General features: G+C 42.3%; 4 protein-coding genes across 5 annotated transcripts; 2 read left to right on the top strand and 2 right to left on the bottom strand.

The window, feature by feature from the left end:
• The first annotated feature begins 234 nt into the window (after nucleotides 1-234).
• Nucleotides 235-4,566, top strand: LOC143013350 (desmocollin 2-like protein). Its single transcript, XM_076166940.1, has 11 exons — nucleotides 235-306; nucleotides 445-758; nucleotides 847-989; nucleotides 1,089-1,313; nucleotides 1,436-1,663; nucleotides 1,779-1,897; nucleotides 2,036-2,116; nucleotides 2,237-2,266; nucleotides 2,603-2,707; nucleotides 2,819-2,896; nucleotides 2,981-4,566. Exons 1-11 carry the CDS (start codon nucleotides 295-297, stop codon nucleotides 3,185-3,187), a joined length of 1,542 nt encoding a protein of 513 aa, XP_076023055.1. The 5' UTR covers nucleotides 235-294; the 3' UTR covers nucleotides 3,188-4,566.
• A 198-nt stretch (nucleotides 4,567-4,764) lies between these two features.
• mtg2 (mitochondrial ribosome-associated GTPase 2) lies at nucleotides 4,765-8,184 on the bottom strand. 2 transcript variants are annotated; one of them, XR_012965130.1, is made up of 8 exons: nucleotides 7,794-8,184; nucleotides 7,541-7,688; nucleotides 7,175-7,290; nucleotides 6,866-7,084; nucleotides 6,649-6,787; nucleotides 6,050-6,482; nucleotides 5,371-5,538; nucleotides 4,765-5,277 (listed from the first exon to the last, which is right to left on the bottom strand). XR_012965130.1 is itself a non-coding variant. In XM_076166941.1 (6 exons), the coding sequence occupies exons 1-6, from the start codon at nucleotides 7,980-7,982 to the stop codon at nucleotides 6,088-6,090; spliced, it is 1,206 nt and encodes a 401-aa protein (XP_076023056.1). In that variant the 5' UTR covers nucleotides 7,983-8,184; the 3' UTR covers nucleotides 5,981-6,087. The 2 variants fall into 2 exon arrangements, 1 of the variants encoding a protein (XP_076023056.1); XM_076166941.1 differs by lacking the exons at nucleotides 4,765-5,277; nucleotides 5,371-5,538 and having other exon boundaries at nucleotides 5,981-6,482.
• A 387-nt stretch (nucleotides 8,185-8,571) lies between these two features.
• Nucleotides 8,572-17,612, bottom strand: LOC143013258 (calcium-responsive transactivator-like). Its single transcript, XM_076166815.1, has 11 exons — nucleotides 17,523-17,612; nucleotides 15,544-15,620; nucleotides 15,365-15,449; nucleotides 14,917-15,043; nucleotides 14,277-14,537; nucleotides 13,423-13,587; nucleotides 12,275-12,376; nucleotides 11,724-11,816; nucleotides 11,066-11,191; nucleotides 10,840-10,967; nucleotides 8,572-10,337 (listed from the first exon to the last, which is right to left on the bottom strand). Exons 1-11 carry the CDS (start codon nucleotides 17,589-17,591, stop codon nucleotides 10,311-10,313), a joined length of 1,260 nt encoding a protein of 419 aa, XP_076022930.1. The 5' UTR covers nucleotides 17,592-17,612; the 3' UTR covers nucleotides 8,572-10,310.
• Nucleotides 16,081-17,202, top strand: LOC143012848 (dynein regulatory complex subunit 4-like). The gene has a single exon (XM_076166176.1). It carries the CDS (start codon nucleotides 16,081-16,083, stop codon nucleotides 17,200-17,202), a length of 1,122 nt encoding a protein of 373 aa, XP_076022291.1.
• Nucleotides 17,613-18,857: the final 1,245 nt, after the last annotated feature.

The raw sequence follows: 18,857 nt of genomic DNA, 5'->3' as shown, positions 1-18,857 counted from the left end.
ATACTTGAAATATACAATATAGCTTTGTCAACAATTTTGTGGAGATAACTTGTTGTATATTCATAAGAGGATTCATGCATCATAGCTGATGGATATGATTTGATAATGACATTACTAATTGGTACTACTTGGTCATCAACATCTAATCAAACTCTGGAAAAGGCTTCATGTCGAACCACAATCCTCCACTGTAACGTCTGGGTTTGAAATGAAGAAGCTCTTCAATTAATTGTGAAATACTGTCCTCTTGTGGTTAAAAACACTACTGACCCTGTGACTAACGACGGACTCCTGATGGTGGCAAAGGTACAACCACATGCTCTTAGACTATACCTGCTACAAACATGGGAACAGGAAGGGAACATGACAAATCAAAGAAACTGAACAAAACATAAAGAAGTGATATTCTTACATGTGGCTGTCTGTCTAATGTTTTTCTTAAAGCAACTGGACTATGAAGTAGAATCCGTGAAGAACCTGAGCATCAGTGTGGAGAATGAAATCCCTTATCAGTCGTGTAAAGTGCAGAGACGTAACACCAACGGCGCGTGGGACGTGGTCAAGATTGAGGGTGAGCCTGGGACGGGCCTGGTGCCGCCTCTGTCCGTCCGCCGTGTGACCCTGAGGGTGGAGGACGTCAACGAACCGCCTTTCTTCACGCCAAGTGTCAAAGACGTCAGGGCGATGGAAAATGTGCCTGTGGGACACTATCTGGAGACGTTTACAGCAAAAGACTTGGATTTCAAAAGCCATGTCAAGTAAGTCATGACGCTAAATATCTGTCCAGCTTATTGGAGTATTTGAGACACCAAAAATGTATCAGAGGTAATAAATGTGTATGAATAGGTACAGAAAAGGAGAAGATCCTGCTGACTGGGTGACGGTGGACCCCAAGACCGGAAAAGTAACCACATCAAAAGTCTTGGACAGAGAGTCATCTTTTGTGAAGAACAATGTGTATAAAGCCACAGTGTACGCTGTGGACAATGGTACAACCTCCATGATCACATACACAGGCCACACACAACAGTCAGAATTTCTTCACTTGCTGAAAACGAAAACTTACTACATATTTTACGCTCCAACAGGATTGCCTCCATTGACAGGCACTGCAACCCTCAACATCCACATTAAAGATGAGAATGACAATGTTCCGTCCCTTTTGGTGAACTTTGTGGACATATGTCAATCTGATGGACCCACTCGGGCCAATATCACAGCCTTTGATCTGGATGAAGAACCCTACAGCGGACCATTTAGGTTCAAGCTCCATGGAGACGTCAAGGGCAAGTGGAGGGTTGAGCCAACTTATGGTAAGACTGAATTATGACAACTCCTTTGTAATTCAAACATGGCTAAAGCACCAACCTATAAGTCTCTCTCTGAATACGTCATGACAACTACCCCGCTCCTACTTTATCCACTTTATCTACAGGTTACTCAGTATCCCTGATAAAAGAGAAGACTGTTCATTCTGGACATCATGAGTTGGTCCTGGAAGTTTCTGACCTTCAGGACCATTCCGCTAAACACAACCTGTCCATAGCTGTTTGTGAGTGCTTGGACGCGAGGAGGCCTAACTGTCGCATCCGCAAAGCCGCAAGTTCCTCAGCAGGAGGGGCCGTGCTTGGGATTATGTTTTTTGCTGCACTGCTCGTTGTAGGTAAGGAGGCACATCACTATGAAGTATTGGTTATTGTCAAGAGGAGTCTTTGTGGAATTGCTACCAGTCTGATTTGTGAAAAGAGAAGAGTGAAGACGCTGGCTTTATATTGCAGGTGTTCTTCTATTGGCTCTTCTGTTGTCCTGTAAGAGAAAGACCAAGGACATCCCAGATGAAGGTTCTGGAGAACATTTGATGATATCTAACACAGAGATAATGGGAGTTGACTGTGAGGTTTGTAGGTTTTCCATCCAGAGTTGAACATGACAGGGTCCATGAGCTTAATTTCAGTCAGAAGTCTCTCAAGATATATGGTATTATTATGAATGTTGGTTTTTTTAAGAATTAAAAATTGCTTTTGTGTTACAACAGGTTGTTTTCCATCCATCCATCCAAGGAAACTGTGAAAATATGGTAACAGCCACGGATTTTTTGACCGTAGGGACAAGGCCAGTAAGTGCAACGACTTCGGAAATAGCAAAGCAACATATTTGTATGGGCACAATGTATCACTAGCATGACTGCAGTACCTGTCGTGCACAGCAAGGTTACTTAAAATGTTTTGTCCTCCAGCCAGGGAGGACTACGCTGGAAAGTGCCTCGGTATGTATCACAAGAATTCTGTTTAAAGATAAGGGTGTGAACACAAATACAACTTGAGCTGGATTAACACATCAAAATCAAATAATCACAATGAACTTTGACACCACTGACTTGAGAGTTCACTTGGATTTGAGCCATTGAAATGCGTCATACTTTTTTGTATTGTTTTACTTAACCTAAAACAATACAAATACTATGTTGACTTTAAAATTCAGCATGCAAATGAATTCAGCAGCATTACATTTGGTATAGAGCAAATTCTGACTTATTTAGGACTCAAAATTCTAAGTTTGCATTTGCATTTGCAGTTATTTGTTGGATTGTTTCATTTTACAGCATTTACGCAGATCAGCTAGTGTGAGGGTGAGCGAATCGTTCCACACAAACAAAGACCTGCGCCAAGGAGCAGCAGGGTATCAACACAGACACTCGAAGTACAGGGTAAAGTCATTTATACAGTGTTGTACAAATATTCCACTTATGAGTTTTTGTGTTACTTGTTATGCTATTTGAAAAAACATTGAGGCCATTTGTTTCTCTCTGATCCCTCAGTCTTGGGCGCCACCAAGTAAATACTCCATGAGGCAACAGCAACAACATCCCTACGTATTCACTTATCTGTTAGATAAGGTAAAAATCACACGTTGCTCAATTCTGGCTTATGTTTCTGTCATTTCATTTTAACATTCCGTTTTCCGTTTTTCCTTGGATTAGATGTTGTTCGATCTCCAGGCACGAGAAAAGGAGCTGGACAATGACACCCCTCACTTGTACGCTGATGAGGGACGCTCGAGGACAAACACTGAGCTAGACGCTATTTCCATCACCGAAATTCCCTTTGACCCAGAACTGGACCTGGACCTAGATCGCAAGTTCACAACACTGGCCTCCATGTGCATGCCGGATCCCAGCACTGCATGAAAAATGCCAAACGCAAAAGACAACAGCAAACTTCCTATCAGATGCAGAGCAGCATCTAAATTGTAGTAGTCAATCGCAAAGTTGATTCAGGGGATTTTATAAAGCAGTATTCACAATCTTTATTATGGAATGGTACAAATGGTCAGGGAACAGTTGGAAATACTCGACATGCGATTGTCAATTGATCAGCCAAACGAAAATATGTGTGTGGGAGTAAATAGAACACCGGTTGAACATGATAACTCACGAAATAAGGACCATGGGCGCCGTGGAAGCTCTATGGAAGTCTGTATCTCGTGAGCCATCGCATGATCGCTCATGATAGCAAACATGTTTGTGGGAGTAAATAGAATACCGGTTGAACATGATGACTCACGAGATACGGACCATGGCTTCCATGGAAGCTCCGTGGAAGTCCGTATCTCGTGAGTCATCACATGATGGCTCACAAGAAATGGACCATGGCTTCCATGGAAGCTCCGTGAAAGTCTGTATCTTGTGAGCCATCGAGTTCAACCGGTTTTGTTTGTTATGACAGAAACTGCACTGTGAATTTTTGTGAAGGTGTGTCTGTGCATTAAGTGTGTGCTACATATGCATGTGGGAAAGCAGTCTGTGTGTTTCTTAAACTGAAGGCAGATGTTGACCACTTTTACTTACTTACTTTGAATACATTTTGAGGTAACAGGTGGAGTACATATCTATGGAGGTGTACAGTGAGAAAGGCAGTGTTACACAAGTTGCCATCTTTCCCAATTTACTAACGCTTTCCACATCGTTTTTTAATGGTGGAATTACAGAGCACTGTACTTAGTTAATGCTGTTCCAGCCTAAGGGGGTGTGTAGGCCTTAGTTTCTCACGACTTTTTCAGTCAGTAGGCCTGCCCTTGCCACCTCATTTAGTGTCAACATGTGTGCTTGCAATTTGTGTTTCATTTTCTGTCTTGCAGGGGTGGGTGTCCATTTAATTGCAAAGATCACTTTCTTCCTGATTTTTGGCAAGTTGCAGAGTTTATAATTGCCATTTGTTTCCCCTCACCTGGCTGCCTCTTCTTTTGTGTTAGATTAGTTTGGGGTTTTGTCTTGCCCCAACTGAGGCATTTGTATAGTTGTATTTTTTTTACTGCAGAGCGCAAAGACACAGTTGTAAAAGGTTGTTTCTACGGGTAAAATATATTTAATCTATGACAGACAACATGGTGTGTGTGTGTGTGTGTGTTTGTGTGTTTTGTTAGTTAATTAATTTTGTGTGTAAAAATCCTGTTCATATACCAAAATAAAATTGAAATCCATATTGCAGCAAAACTCAAATTGCACAATGTTCCTGGGACATTTTTTGTTATATCTATAAGACATCTATAAACTTTATCTATACATTTAGCAATACTTGAAATATACAATATAGCTTTGTCAACAATTTTGTGGAGATAAATTGTTGTATATTCATAAGAGGATTCATGCATCATAGCTGATGGATATGATTTGATAATGACATTACTTATTGGTAATAATTGGTCATCAACATCTAATCAAACTCTGGAAAAGGCTTCATGTCGAACCACAATCCTCCACTGTAACGTCTGGGTTTGAAATGAAGAAGCTCTTCAATTAATTGTGAAATACTGTCCTCTTGTGGTTAAAAACACTAGCTGTATCGATAGTGATTTAACTAACCATCGCTAGACAGTCCTGCACCGCTTAACCACCATTTAAAAATACAAGTAAACTGTGTGTGTATACTTTTTGATTGCAGATACTCTCTCTCTCTGTTCCACACCCTGATGGAGTCTTTCCAATAAACAACCCACTCGTTTGTAGACTGGTTTTAGCTTGTTTTCGACCCGGTGGCCATGATTTAATAGATGCTTAGTACGTAAATACCCTACTTTGAGGGTTTTGTTGGAAGACTGACATCGGTTCATTCAGGTGGGAAAAGCAGCATTATACGAGGTCATTAGAGAGATTCCAGATCCAGATTTCATAAATAAAAGCATTAATCCCCATCAGTGAATTGTGTGTGTTGCTTACTTGTGGGTGTAACCAGCCTGGAGGAATCGGTGTGTAGGCAGACAGGATCCTCTCAAGCATGCCTGGACAATTAAAAAACAATAAAATTAAAAACCCATAAGTTTGGGTCATTCAGACACAAAGTATAGAATACACTGAATGATAAGTGATCGTACCAAGCATGGAGACCACAATGGTGTGAGGGTAAGCAGAGACGTCCAAGACCCACAGTCACAGGTGAATTCTTCATTCACGCAGGGAGTTGACGTGAATGTTCTGCTCCAAGAAATATGGACCAAACCTGAGGCTGACACCAGATGCAGCTCATCTCAACAGCTGCCCGTCTGTAGGGACCAGAGATCATCTTGCTTCAGGATTTGATATAAACTGTCTCATAAAGTCTATTTACCCAAGAGATGCAAGTTCATGAGATGACACAAGATTTCATTTTGGAATTAAGTTTACAACAAAGAATTAATTTGTTTTTTTATTATTTGTGATTAAATAATTTTGGTACGGTTAATAAAGTGTGAATGAAGTCAATTTAGAGGCAGGATTTAAGGCATAAATAAATGTAAATACTGAGTTAGGTGATTGGGTGTTGCCAAAGTATAGTTTATAATCCTTTCCACCTTGTCCATATACATTTTCCTTGAACTTCTATGGCTTATTTGTCTTTATTTGCTGGCATCTAGATACTCACTGTTTGTCATAGCATGTATGCGCTCTAATATTTAGTCTGTGAAATACAGTATTAACAATAAATGAATCGCCACTGCAAGATGCAAAGTTTTCTTCCAACATTTATTAAACAATTCAAATATGTTTCACAGCGTCCTGTATAAATATACTTACACTCCAGTCAAATGTCAGGAGACCAAGAGCAGTGTTCACTACCACCTAGAGGGCTTGACCCCATGACTGGCCTCAGCGCTGAGGTGGCCATCGTACAGCTCTCTGAGGTGGAGGATGAGCTCCTCAGTGTTCTGTCCTGTGAGAGCCGACACGGCGATGACCCTCTGGGTGACGTGGCTCTTCAGAGTTTCCAGCTGCCCCCGCGCCTCGGGCAGATCCATTTTGTTGGCCACGATGGCGTGCGGCCGCTGGGACAGACCGGGCTCGTACTGGTCCAGTTCATATTGGAGGTGTCGGAACTGGGTCCAGGGTTCGGGGGCCGACAGGTCCAAGACGAAGAGGAGGAAGCGGCAGCGCTCGATGTGACGCAGGAACGAGATGCCGAGGCCTCTGTTTAGATGAGCTCCTCGAATGATGCCAGGGATGTCGGCGACTAAAGCAAAACAAGTGGAGGACAAAGGTTGAAAATCAGGGAACTCTCTAGGTTGTATTCCTGCATTAAAGGTGCAACAGAACAACATAGACATCTCATGTACCAAGAACACAGACAATCCAGAGCAAGGTCCTATTAATTCATTTCATGTCTCTATTAAAAGTACCTGCTACTTGTTCATGATCCCTGTACTGGACGATGCCAACATGAGGGTTGAGTGTTGTGAAAGGATAAGCAGCCACAGCGGGCCGGGCTTTAGAGATGGCTCTCAGCAGGGACGATTTCCCAGCATTTGGAAAGCCAACCTGAAGAGACAAAGAAGATCAGACCTGCAAAAAGTAATGTGCCGGTGTTCCTTTGAACCACGAGGAGCTTCTTCTCACCAGCCCGGCGTGAGCCATGGTACGCAGCTCCAGCTGAAGGACCCTTTCCTGGCCCTCTGTTCCTGGGGTGGCTGATGTCGGGGCCCGATTCTCGTTGGTCAGAAAGAACCGGTTCCCCTTCCCCCCAGCTCCTCCGAATACAGCCAGATACTCTTGGCCATGCGCGGAAAAGTCCACTACTGTGCTGCCTTGCTCCTTCACCACAGTGCCTAAGGGTACCTTTGCAAATAAGAAACAAAAAGGTCAGGCACCGTGTTTTGTTTATGGAAAAAGCGTGACAGAATTGTGTGATCAAATGCATTCACTCACAAAAACATAGCTTGGGCCGCCGTTCCGACCGTAGCAGTTCTTGCTCCTCCCTGATTGTCCATCCTCGCCCTTGTATAGTGGAGTTACCTGGGCTAATGACTTGACGACTCGGTCAGCTGGAAGTACAAAGCATCCATCATTCAGAGACTGCATTGACACTCTAATAAGTACTTGTCCTTCCTTCCCATTGCTTTCAGTCCTTTTCAATATTTGCATTATTTTAACTGCCTTTCATGAATTATGCTGCTGGACAGCATTCCATTCCTTCAAGTCTGTAAACAACTTATTTGTTTGTTGTCACGTGATGATTTATTGAAGAAGGACTTTATAGGAAAAAAATACATAATTCTTTTGTTTTGTTTGTACCTTTAATAATGATGCTTCCCCCGTCGCCCCCGTTCCCTCCATCAGGCCCTCCCCACTCTTTCCGGGGCTCACTGTGAAAGCTGCAGGCCCCTCTGCCTCCTGACCCGGCCACCAGCTTCACCCTGCGGTGGTCAACAAAGTAACGGGTCTGTGTGCCACACGAGAGGGGAGGAAATGTAGCAGTTACACAAGAATTTCTGCTAGGTACGAAGCTACTGCGACAGAGCTGAAAAATTATGTCTGACATACGTACAAGTTTCTTTTCGGACAGATCTCTCTTCTTCGGATTTTCTCTGATTTTGCCACTGGATTTCGATCTCCACACCGGAAAGCCGAGCAAGCTCAACCCGTTTCTTCTGCCTCCTTGTGCTGACATGAAGGTTGCAGACACGTCGGGACTAAAACACCGACAGGGTTTAAGTCTCCACAAGGTTGCCAACATCGTGACATTTAATTCTGTACCGCAATTGCTGTAAAAGTTAGCGACAATTTAGCAAAGTCCCACTCGACCGACTGCTTCAACACATAAAAACATTGCTAGCTAGAAGACTCCATCGTCGCGAGGTCAAAGAATATAACTAAAGTTATTTAATTTAAAAACAATATTCCGACAAACACATACAGCCACATTCTGACAACTACGGAAAGTATGAAGGGACTTTTTCGTTCTCCAATTAGTCATTATAGTTTCCTGTTAGATGTATGTGTGAGGTACTCTGCCGCCCCCTTGTGGACTGGAGGTGACACACACGTCAGGTTAATGCTGAAGAAGTGTTTTTTTTTGGTTTCTTCCACCGTTTTGATCTTTTTTCATTTAAGAAGTACACAGACATTTCAGTACCGCCAATCTGAATATTTGAGAACTGTTCACAAATTTCACCCACGAATCACTAATATCACAATAAGACTACTTGCATCTCTTTTATGAAAAACATCGTGTGGACATACAAAGGTGAATGTTATTTTATTGTTTATAACAAACAGTAATAAAAGACAGTTAATATTTAACATTCATATTCAAAGTTGTCTTGCTCTCTCTCTCTCTCACACACACACACACACACACACTAAACAAGCAGCATATCACCCACATCAGTGATAACACCATACAAAATGAAAACATGTTCAGTTTACAGTAAAAGAACACACACTGATACAGATTCATCATATTCTAGAGAAGCATGTGATTGTCACTGTTGAGTGGCATATAGTTCTTTGGCTGTTTGACAGCCAGGATCCCCTTATCCTTGATTAACCCTGCAAAATGACTGAGACTGTTGTGATATGTTACCCCTCTGAGGTAAGCTGAGTAAGTACATCATACTGCAAAGCTGGACCCTAACAACCACACTACTAACCCATATTACCAATGATTACAAATAATAGACTTGTGATGACCAGACATGTAGTTTAACTGATTGAGAGATAGATAGATAGATAGATAGATAGATAGATAGATAGATAGATAGATAGATAGATAGATAGATAGATAGATAGATAGATAGATAGATAGATAATTAAATTAATAAATACATGAGATAAGGCAAGTGTGCTTCTTGTTGAACATACATTTATAAATACTTATCTTAACCTTGACCTTCTATTCTCTATATAACCTAAATACATAAGCGTATGGTACAAAGATTTCACTTGTCCATATTACACTCATGACAACAAGCGACCTAAACATAAAATGTCAGTTGAGACATGCAACATAGCATTTAATAACTTATTAACTGTGATATTCCACTTAGCACTCTTTGTATATCTAGAAATGGAAAAGAAGCGATATGCAGTAAGCTCAGCATGACTTGAGTGTATTGCACTTATTGAAGCAGAGGTGCAGGACACATTACTGTTCTGTTCCTGTGTTGCTTTGGCATTTTGAAGATAATTTCCAGGAATAGTGACTCTCACTACAATACAACTGTAAAGTAAAGTGCAAACAACGTGGCAATGTGTTTTGATATAAAACTATAACCAAATGGCATCAGAACAGCGCATCTCCACTTAAACTGTGCAGGACAAAGACATCTATATGCAGAGCATTGCCACTGACATAATAGTGACATAAACACCACCTCCATGTATGATTAAGGTTGATGATACACACTGACTGAAAACATGTAATGGTAGACCACAGCAACACATCACAGTTCGACAAACACAGACAAACTCCCCTGATTATGTCAGGCGTAAAGACTCTTTTTACCTTCACGAACTTCATTTCCTTTATGAGATATAAGAGTGTTTCTACAAGGAAGTCGAGCAAGAGCTGGACTTGGTCTATAAATATCAAGGAACATTTCCTTTGCCGATAAGTCTAATTTGCTTTTTATAGACACAGTCTCACAAAAACCAAGCTCATAAAGGGGAAAACTAAGTAAAAGCTGATAAAAGCTGATAAAAGACAAGGGTAAGGACATGTGGAGGGCAAAGAGATAGAAAAGATAGACAGGGAGGTTTTAGCAGTACCCTACAGTGGTTTCATCCAAATCCACATACCTTCAATCTCCATGCAGATTGATATTTGTAAAGTGGCGTGTCGTACTTGTGCACTTTAACCTACAATCTATGACCCTGTTGTGAGCAAAACATGTGTAAAGCCTCACGTTTGATTACAGTACTAAGTCTTTATCCAGGTAACTATGAATAGTTCAGGATAATAAATCTGATGCAGCCAGATCTTTTATTCCACAGCAAAGCCCAGCGCATCAATTTTGAGCCGTTCCTTTCTCATTTTCATCCAACAGGAAAACAGTGTGGTGCTTTATTGCTGATAGTTTCCGTACTGACCCTGCAAGGTGAAAAGATAATTTCACAGTAAGGATGAAGTGTATCTTACTATATATTGTGTTATTGATTTTAGTGTGGAGTCTGTGGGTAAAAACACATCAAGATTACGCGAACCGTGAACCTGTGTGTGTGTGTGTGTGTGTGTGTGTGTGTGTGTGTGTGCCTTTGTAATTCTATACAAATTATAACGCAGTGATATATTCAAAGAAGCTGAAAATTCAAGTGAAACACATTTGTGCGAATGAAGCCTTGTGTATTTTTATTTGTATGCCCCAAGCAACCGTTGAATGACTGATGTGCACAATGCTGTTTCACCTTGAATATAATTTGGAAAAACGTATTGGCTGCATTAGTTTGAACCAGGTTAGCAACCATAAGGTTTTGTTTAAAATAGTTATGTTAAAACATTTTGGTGAGTCAAACACATTTCGCAGTTTGAATGAGCCCTTGTTTAAGCAAATCATGAAAACATATGTCAGAATATAAGATTTCATTTGATGGACCTGTTCGTAGGTGTAGGGTCTTTGTGTCTGCACCCCTGGGCCCCCCTGGGAGGAGCGGTAGGACCCATACTGTTGGCTTTGACCCTGCTGATACTGTGAATACTGAGTGGCGCCACCCTGGCCAGGTCCTGGGGAGATGATACAATCAATTTATTGTATGCAAATATAACAATAGTTTTTGTGTGTTAGAGTGTGTGTGGGTGTGTGTTGTGTGTGTTGTGCTAACCGTATCCCTGTGGCTGTCCACTGTACCCCTGTTGAGAAGAATACTGCTGTTGGCTAAACGGCTGCTGCTGGCCAGTGCCCTGCTGATACTGGGCCTGCTGCTGACTGTACTGTAGTGTAGAGTTACCTGGGGTTATACACACACACATACACAGCACTGACATATATCTGCAAAATAGAGTTAAAAACGATCAAATACACTTCTGTGTTCGGAAAAACTACACCAGAGGAAGTGTCTAACATAGTCAATATGAGTTCATAATGAATCACAAGCATCTATTCTAACATATTTCAAGTGGAAGGAGGAAGGAAAGTCGAAGGAAAACAAATACAAAATCCTTCTCAATGTAATCCTCAAGGCAACAATAGTGGTCATTAAAATCATTGGGATTCATCCTCAGTGTATAATGGATTACCAAAGCAAAGGCAAGACAGCTATTGTATATTGTGAAAATCAAGCAGATTTTCACAATATACAATATACAGTCAACATCGAAAGTGTTTGGACACATGGGAAAATAGACTTCACAGTGGTAAAATCAGATAGAAGATATTTCACAAAGAAAGTAGTGGACTTTCGGACAGAATCTGTATTCCTACAACCAGACACCTAGAATGGCTAAAAATCATCACGGAATGTATGTAAAAGTTTTTAGTACCTCCTTCATAGTAATGCTGCGACGACTCATCGAAGGACCTCTCGTAACCTTGTTCACCATATGAAGGCTGCTGATAAGAGTACTCCCCATGACCTGTGGAGAGTGTGATTCAACACATGCAAAAACTGTTCTTCAAAGATAACAAAACCCAAGTTACTCTTTTGAAGCCAACAAACACTCGGAAAGCATGAAACAGACACAGGCAACACTTCAAAGGCTTTTTACCTCAATGTTATCCCAAAAGGCACAAAGCACAAACGCCCTCAAATAGCTTGCAGCCTGTTCTCAACAAAGTGCTATAGAACTTTCTGAAATCTGAAATTTCAGCACACCAAAGGGGACAGTATGGACACAGACACACTGGGAGGAAACAGAATTGAGAAGTCAGTCCTTTGCATTTCCCACATTAAGGGAAGAAAGACAATGACTGAGTGGAAGAGCTAAAGCTTCAGCGTAGCAGTAAAGTCTGGCTCAGGCCTGTAGGGAGACGCGTAGAGGAAATGGCATGATCTATAATGGGGGATTGTGTGTTTGCGGTTGTGTATGATTACCATCAGGGTAATACTGCAGGTTTATGGGCTCGTTGGAGCTCTGAGTGTGTCCATACTTCTCTCCGTAGAACTCGTCTTGTCCCGAGTACTGCTGTGCAGATCCTGCAAGACAGGCGACACCACGAGGTATTAAATAGTTTGTTGGTGTTGTCGACTAAAGGGCCAGGACACCTGCTCAATTCAGTGTGTGTGTGTTTGTGTGTGCATGTGTAAAGATGATAAGTCCTGGGCCTTATTTAGCAAAAAAAAGAGAGGAAAAAAATATGTATGATGTAGGAAAAACGGATTAAAGTTATTCGAGGGAAACCACCAAATTAAAATCTGACATTTTCATTCATCTGATGACAATTTCATCTCAGATGTCAAGGAGAATCTGATCTCTGCTTAATGATGGTGTGCAGAAACTCCAGATTCCATTCCTTTGCTTTACATTCTAGCCAACAACCTCAGAAAAATGGCAACAAAGATGTTGCAGAGCACAACCCGACCTCCTTTTCAAATCACGATAGGCACATTCATAGCCGCACACTGGTAAATATACTCATCTCAAGTTTGACAAAAAAGGCAAAACAATCTCACTGCCCTATATGCAATACATAGGACCGATAGAGGAGCATAGCAACAAACCCCCGACCAATCAGGGAATGACTGCTGAGCCAATCAGCTTAACTATGGCTGTAACATTTCCATAAGACATTTACATGTTTCTATCTAGAGATACTTAGTCATGAGAGAATAAGCCAGCACTGGGGTGAGTGAGTACTTACAACCGAAGACTGGAGGCATGGTCTGTTGCCTTGGTAACAGTCATCACATCACAAGGGCAGCTACAGTATATCAAGTATCTGACGTACATGCCTAGTCTACACTCAACAGACATAACAGGACTATCTCTAATCGATCTATTATTAGCCGACATTGCATCAGTTAAGTGATTTACAGATACATTAACGTAATGTTACAAGAGGGATGCATTTCCACTCTGCAGGCAAGCAATTACCACAAGTTGCAGAGCTGATCATCTTCACAGTTGTCCATCCATATGTCTCTGAACTAGGACAGAGCATCAGCCAGCTATAGATATCTGGTGAACATTTCACTCCAAATCTCTCTCTCAATCTCTTTCAGATTTTTGTTTTACCACCTACCTTGCTGTGAAGAGCGGTAGGGTCCCATGGGTCTCTGTGACATCATACTGTTGCCTTGACTACCCTGACCCATTATGCCCATGGCCTGCTGTCCCTGATAGTGTTGCCCCCCAGCCTGAGGTGAGGAATAGTGTGGAGAGGCTGATTGTTGGTGCATCATGGAGACTGAGAAGGAGGTGGAATTGTGAGGGAGACATTACAAGCATTAATAAACAAAATCACAGTCAAGGTGTCAGCATCAGCATTAAACACAATACAAAGCATTCTCAGAATCGAGACAGGCAGGATTAAATAGAAATTAAACAAATGTGGAAGGGGATCAATGGCAATCAGGGTAAAGGAAAAGCCAAAGGGCGTCCATAGCAGTTAAGGTGGTCTCTTAAAGAAAGAAAAGTCTTTGAAGAGATCTGCTCTGGAGTATCAATGCAAACAAAGAGCCAGGGAAGTGCATTTACAGATAAATATGCAGGCACATCCAGGGTGAGAAGGGCGGCATCTCAGGGTCAGGGGTCAGAGACCAGGAGAGGCAAGGCCTGGAGAGAAAGAACACTAAAGGAAGAAGAGATGAGGGCGGGGCGCCTATCTGATGAACTGAATGTGTTGGGCTATATATATCATCACATGTAGAACATCTGAATGGCATGACTTTAATAATTAATTGTCGAATCTTGTGTCGTTCCAGTCAACAAAATGTAAACGTACGAGGTACATTAGAATCTGTTTGATGTGTTAAAATATGGCTTCTGAAAACAGAAGGCTTTGTAATTTGGTATCTTCATTTTATGTACGTTTTCCTCTCCATAGCTAATAAATGACTGGCTCATTGCGCCTAGGCTCCTCCATGCCTCGCTCACCTTGGCTGAACTGCATGTTGAGGTTGCTGCAGGAGGAGGAGGAGGAGGAGGAAGAAGAGGAAGATGAAGGTGTGGAGGAAGAGGAAGAAGAAGAAGAGGAAGAGCCATAAGCAGACCCAGGGCCCTGGATCATGTTGCCCTGGGAGGAGGGAGCAGTGTGGCTGTAGCTACTGTAGCTGCTGGCTGGCAGGCTGAGGGATGTGGAGGGTGAAGCCGACTGCACCTGACCAGACTGCTGCTGCATGGGGGCATGGCTGGAGCCTGACGACACACACCACAGTCAGAGCAGCCAGCACTTATCCCATGTGGCACCTTATCACGTTAATCATGGAACCACATTCAGTTCATCTTTAATGGAAGTTTGCATGGATGTACAATAACAGAATAATGAGTGATGTTACTGAAAAATCTAGATTAGATCATCAGATGAGATCTTGTGGGTAGTAAGTTAATAAAGAAGAAGCAATGAGACTGACAAGCCACGGTCTCTGCAGACATACGTACATACATGCAGTGAAGCCAGGGGGATACCAACACGGCAGCAAGATGGAACTGTATGTGTGGGTAACATTTGATTTTACGCAGACGAGGAAATGATCATATGAGCCAGAGTTTATGCACATTCACGACAGGCTCTCACCATTGCTCATTTGGCTCTGCATCATGGACGTAGGGGCCAGTCCTTGGGCCATGCTGTCATTTAGGTTGCTCTGTGTCCCACTTTGGCTCATCCCACCAGGGCCCATAGACATGTTGGGAGTGGGGGGCTAGAAAGTGACATTTATATGTTAATTGTCTCTTTGGTTTACGGAAATTATAGATTATATGTTGTCTTTCCCTTCAGTCTTCATGCCTCTATTTGCACAGTGATTTCCCGGATGCACATTTACCTTATAAAGACCATATTTGTGTCTGGTTGTGTCTTGTTTCATGGAGAGAAAATGCTTATGTTTTCTAATGAATCTGTTCAATCTAATCCAAGACAAGACAAATTGTTGTGTGAAGGTCTGTGCAAAAGAAGACATAATGCTGAGGGATCCAATTTGCTCTAAACCTTATGTGTTCCCGAAACCTTATGATTGACTCACCGCTGGTAGTAAAGACTGCATGTTCTGATTAGAATCTGCTATTGTGGCCAAGTAAACAAGATTTCTGTGCAGGATCTGCTGATACCTGTCAAAGCAAGATACAACATATTGTGTAAATATGCCTCCAAATACTCAGCATGGCATTTACAAGAAACGAGGAAGAATAGGGTGAAACTTACTGTGTGCATTCAGCTGTCTTGCCTTTGCTTTGGTAATCCATTATACACTGAATTAGATGATGATTTTCATCCAGCATCTTTAGGGCGACAAAGGGAAGCTCAGCTCAGATCTCTAGATATTAAACTTCAAATGAGCCATACATGTAAAAAGGCACTGGAGACTGCCTGTCCTGGATTCTCAGATGTAATTTGCCTCAAAGAAAAAATGTTCTGGGTCAGATTTTCTTAATTTATCAGACTTAAACAGATTCTCCAAGTATTTATCTAGGACATGACTAGGAAGTTACAGTAGATAAGCATGGGAGTGGACTTATTAACCAGCAGCATCACTGTGGTTCATCTAAGGATTGACTCAGCATCAGTCTAATAGCATTTGGATCAGGGTTGGACTATGTTGCTTGATTTCCCTCCATCCCATATAGGTGATGACATCATGGCATAATGTTACCGAGCCAATGACCTGGTGCAGAGGGTATGACATCATCACTGTCCCATCTGGAGAATATAAGGAGCTGTAGAAGTATTAAGAGCTTAAAGATGCCTGCGGATGCAAAGCTAGAGGATTATAAAGCACAATGTCTGAAAGTGGAGCTGGACAGCGAGCACGAGGAGCTGAAGAACCTCAAGTTGGAGGGATCTCAGCTCCGCAGTCTGTGGGCGATCTCAAAGGCCAGACTAGAGGAGAACAAGGCCGAGCAGAGGAACAGGCAGAGGGAGAAGTTGGAGGCTGAGCTTTACCGCCGAGGGCCGTTGGCTGAGTTTGAGCTGAAGGTGAAGCAAGTCCACAAAGAGAAGAGGGACGCAATCTCTGGGCTGGCTATAGACAGCGCCGTGTCATCTGCGCTCAACCAGCTAGATGGTGCGCAGACAGAAGACCAGCTCCTCACTGAGCTGCACACCAGTAAGCTGGAGGTCAGACACAATGAGCACACCCAAGAACAAGTCAAGATGGGGTTCAAACTGAAGCACGATGACGATTTAAGTCAATTAGAGAAGGATTTCATGAGGCGACTGGTTGAAATGGACATGAAGAACCATGACAGGAAGATGAGACTATTTAAAAAGCAAGCGCAGAGGTGGAAACGAGACACAAAGTGGACAGAGGAGCAACAGAGTGTGTTCACCACAGATCTGATGAGAAACCTCAACAAAACTCTGTACGACTATCACAAGCAAAGCCAAGACACCCAAACCCAGTATATGAAAGATCTGATCCCAGTAATGCGCAAGCTCTCAGAGACGGAGAGTGCACAGGAACTTGTGACTAGGAAACTGGGAATAACTGTCCAGGAGTTGAAGCATCTATCTAAGCGTATACAGAAAGGCGAGGAGCAACTCGACCCAGAGTGCTTCCGGAACTATGACAGTAATCAGAAGCTGCTGGCCGCCACCACAGAGCACCTGAAGGCCGAGACGGAGGAGGACAGAGAGCTGCAGATCGAGATCGAGCTGCTGCAGCAGGCGTTTGAGAAGGTTGAGCGGGAGAGAGACAAGCTGCGAAAGAGACAGAAGGAGGCCCTGCTTTGGATGCAACAGAAAAGCTGTTTGAGGAGAATGTTGGCGGGCTCCAGCGTCCCTTCATCCCTATGCAGTCAAGAACTCAGTTTGGCTGGGAGAACCTGGTCACCGGACCCTGCTGGCCCGGAGTCCAAAGACTGAACCTGAACTCCGCATCACAGCGTATTTTTTTGCCTTCTGCCTTGTCAAACTATAGTCTATAAAAAACAGCGCTTAGAACAATTTCACACGCAAACACACACGTCACTTGAGCGGAGAAATATATCCGGGCACTTAGTTGTGCCCATACACAGCATCATCACCTTGGCTTTGTTTGATGCGCACCTTCAATTGGTTGTAACCTTACAATACCACTTGCCGTTTGTTCTCCCATTCACCGCCAGCTCTACTTTCTCTGCACAGGCGGCGGACCGACACACTCCCCTGCCTGGAATAACATTTGTTTGGATTCTTTAGATTACCTTCTGAATGGCTTGCTGTGTCACCTCCCCTTTACTCCTGGGGCGCGCCGATGAAAACGCCACCGACATTTTGTCATGTGGGAAATAAAAGCGCTTCTTTTATTCTAATGTTTATTATCATGAGCGCAGCCCTCTAGTTGGTAGCACAGTTTCGCCATGACTCGAAAATAGGGGTATTTCCCAATGGCAGGTGCCTTTCATCAATTAACGAAGCTGGGAAATATATTTGTTTATGAATATGTTGACATTTACAATTTTGCAGAGAGCGTATTGAAAATTTGCACGCCAAAAATTTAACATATAATCTAATATTTGATGCTCGATGAAGGTCCCTCTCCCTCGGTGTTGGTACAGTCCGAGGAGTGAGTGGCCTACCACTCTTCCATGCTACAGAGGGGGATGTTTGACTGTGGAAAGCCCCGTTCAGTCCTCATGCTCAGTGCGCTCAGGCTGACGTGGGACCAGCTGGGATGAAAAAGTTGGTTCACCCTCAGATTTTCTCATAATACACTGGCCCGAGTTCATATTCTGTACATGTAAAGCATCTTGTCTGACAATGTGCAAATCAAATCAGGCGAGCAGCTGATGCATTTATAATCTATACTATTTATTGTATCTCCTATATTCTATTGAGCCATTTATTCTGATAACTAATTATACCACAGTATCATTCATTTGAGAAACATTTTCTTTCACCATAATCATATACATCATTTCCCCCCTCATTTATATAGTTTAAAATAGTCAAATGGACATCGAGGGACAATAATAGCGATGCAACCACAATTTAGTGTAACTGGCAGTTTTATATGCATGCCTTGTGTTAAAATATCCCTTTACCCAAAAGAAACATGTGTATCTAGTGAATTTGGCATAAAGGTAGATACCAACTTAAATACAAGCCAGGCTCTTATTATAAATCAATTTTGGCCAATGAGTGGTTGAGCTTGTGTTGTAATCAAACCAAACACACTTGCCGGGGGACTAATAATGACACTACATCAGGGCATGGATAGACTGCACTGCTTCAGAGCATGAGAACATTTTAAATTCATTTTATTGCGCCAACATGACAAAAATAAAGAAATGCACAAGGTTTTAGCCTTACATACATTTTAACAATTAGTTCATTTTGTGTCGATATTTACACTTTAACTTATCGTTAAACTTAATCTACAAATTATGATCAATTCTCTCAATCCAATTATGTGAAACCAATACATTTAATGGGCCAAATTCCTCAGTCAGAATGCAAAACTATAGCATTTCACTTGTTTAAATGGCAAAATAGGACCAAAAAAAGAAAAATTCTTTAGTCAAAAGGAAATTAAGGCA

Source organism: Genypterus blacodes, unplaced genomic scaffold (genome assembly GCF_046128005.1).
Source record: "Genypterus blacodes isolate CSIRO-AG114 ecotype Tasmania unplaced genomic scaffold, CSIRO-AGI_Gbla_v1 ptg000156l_1, whole genome shotgun sequence".
NCBI lineage: Eukaryota > Metazoa > Chordata > Actinopteri > Ophidiiformes > Ophidiidae > Genypterus > Genypterus blacodes.
Note: the sequence above shows the minus strand (reverse complement) of the source record. Positions and strands in the feature narration are given on the sequence as shown.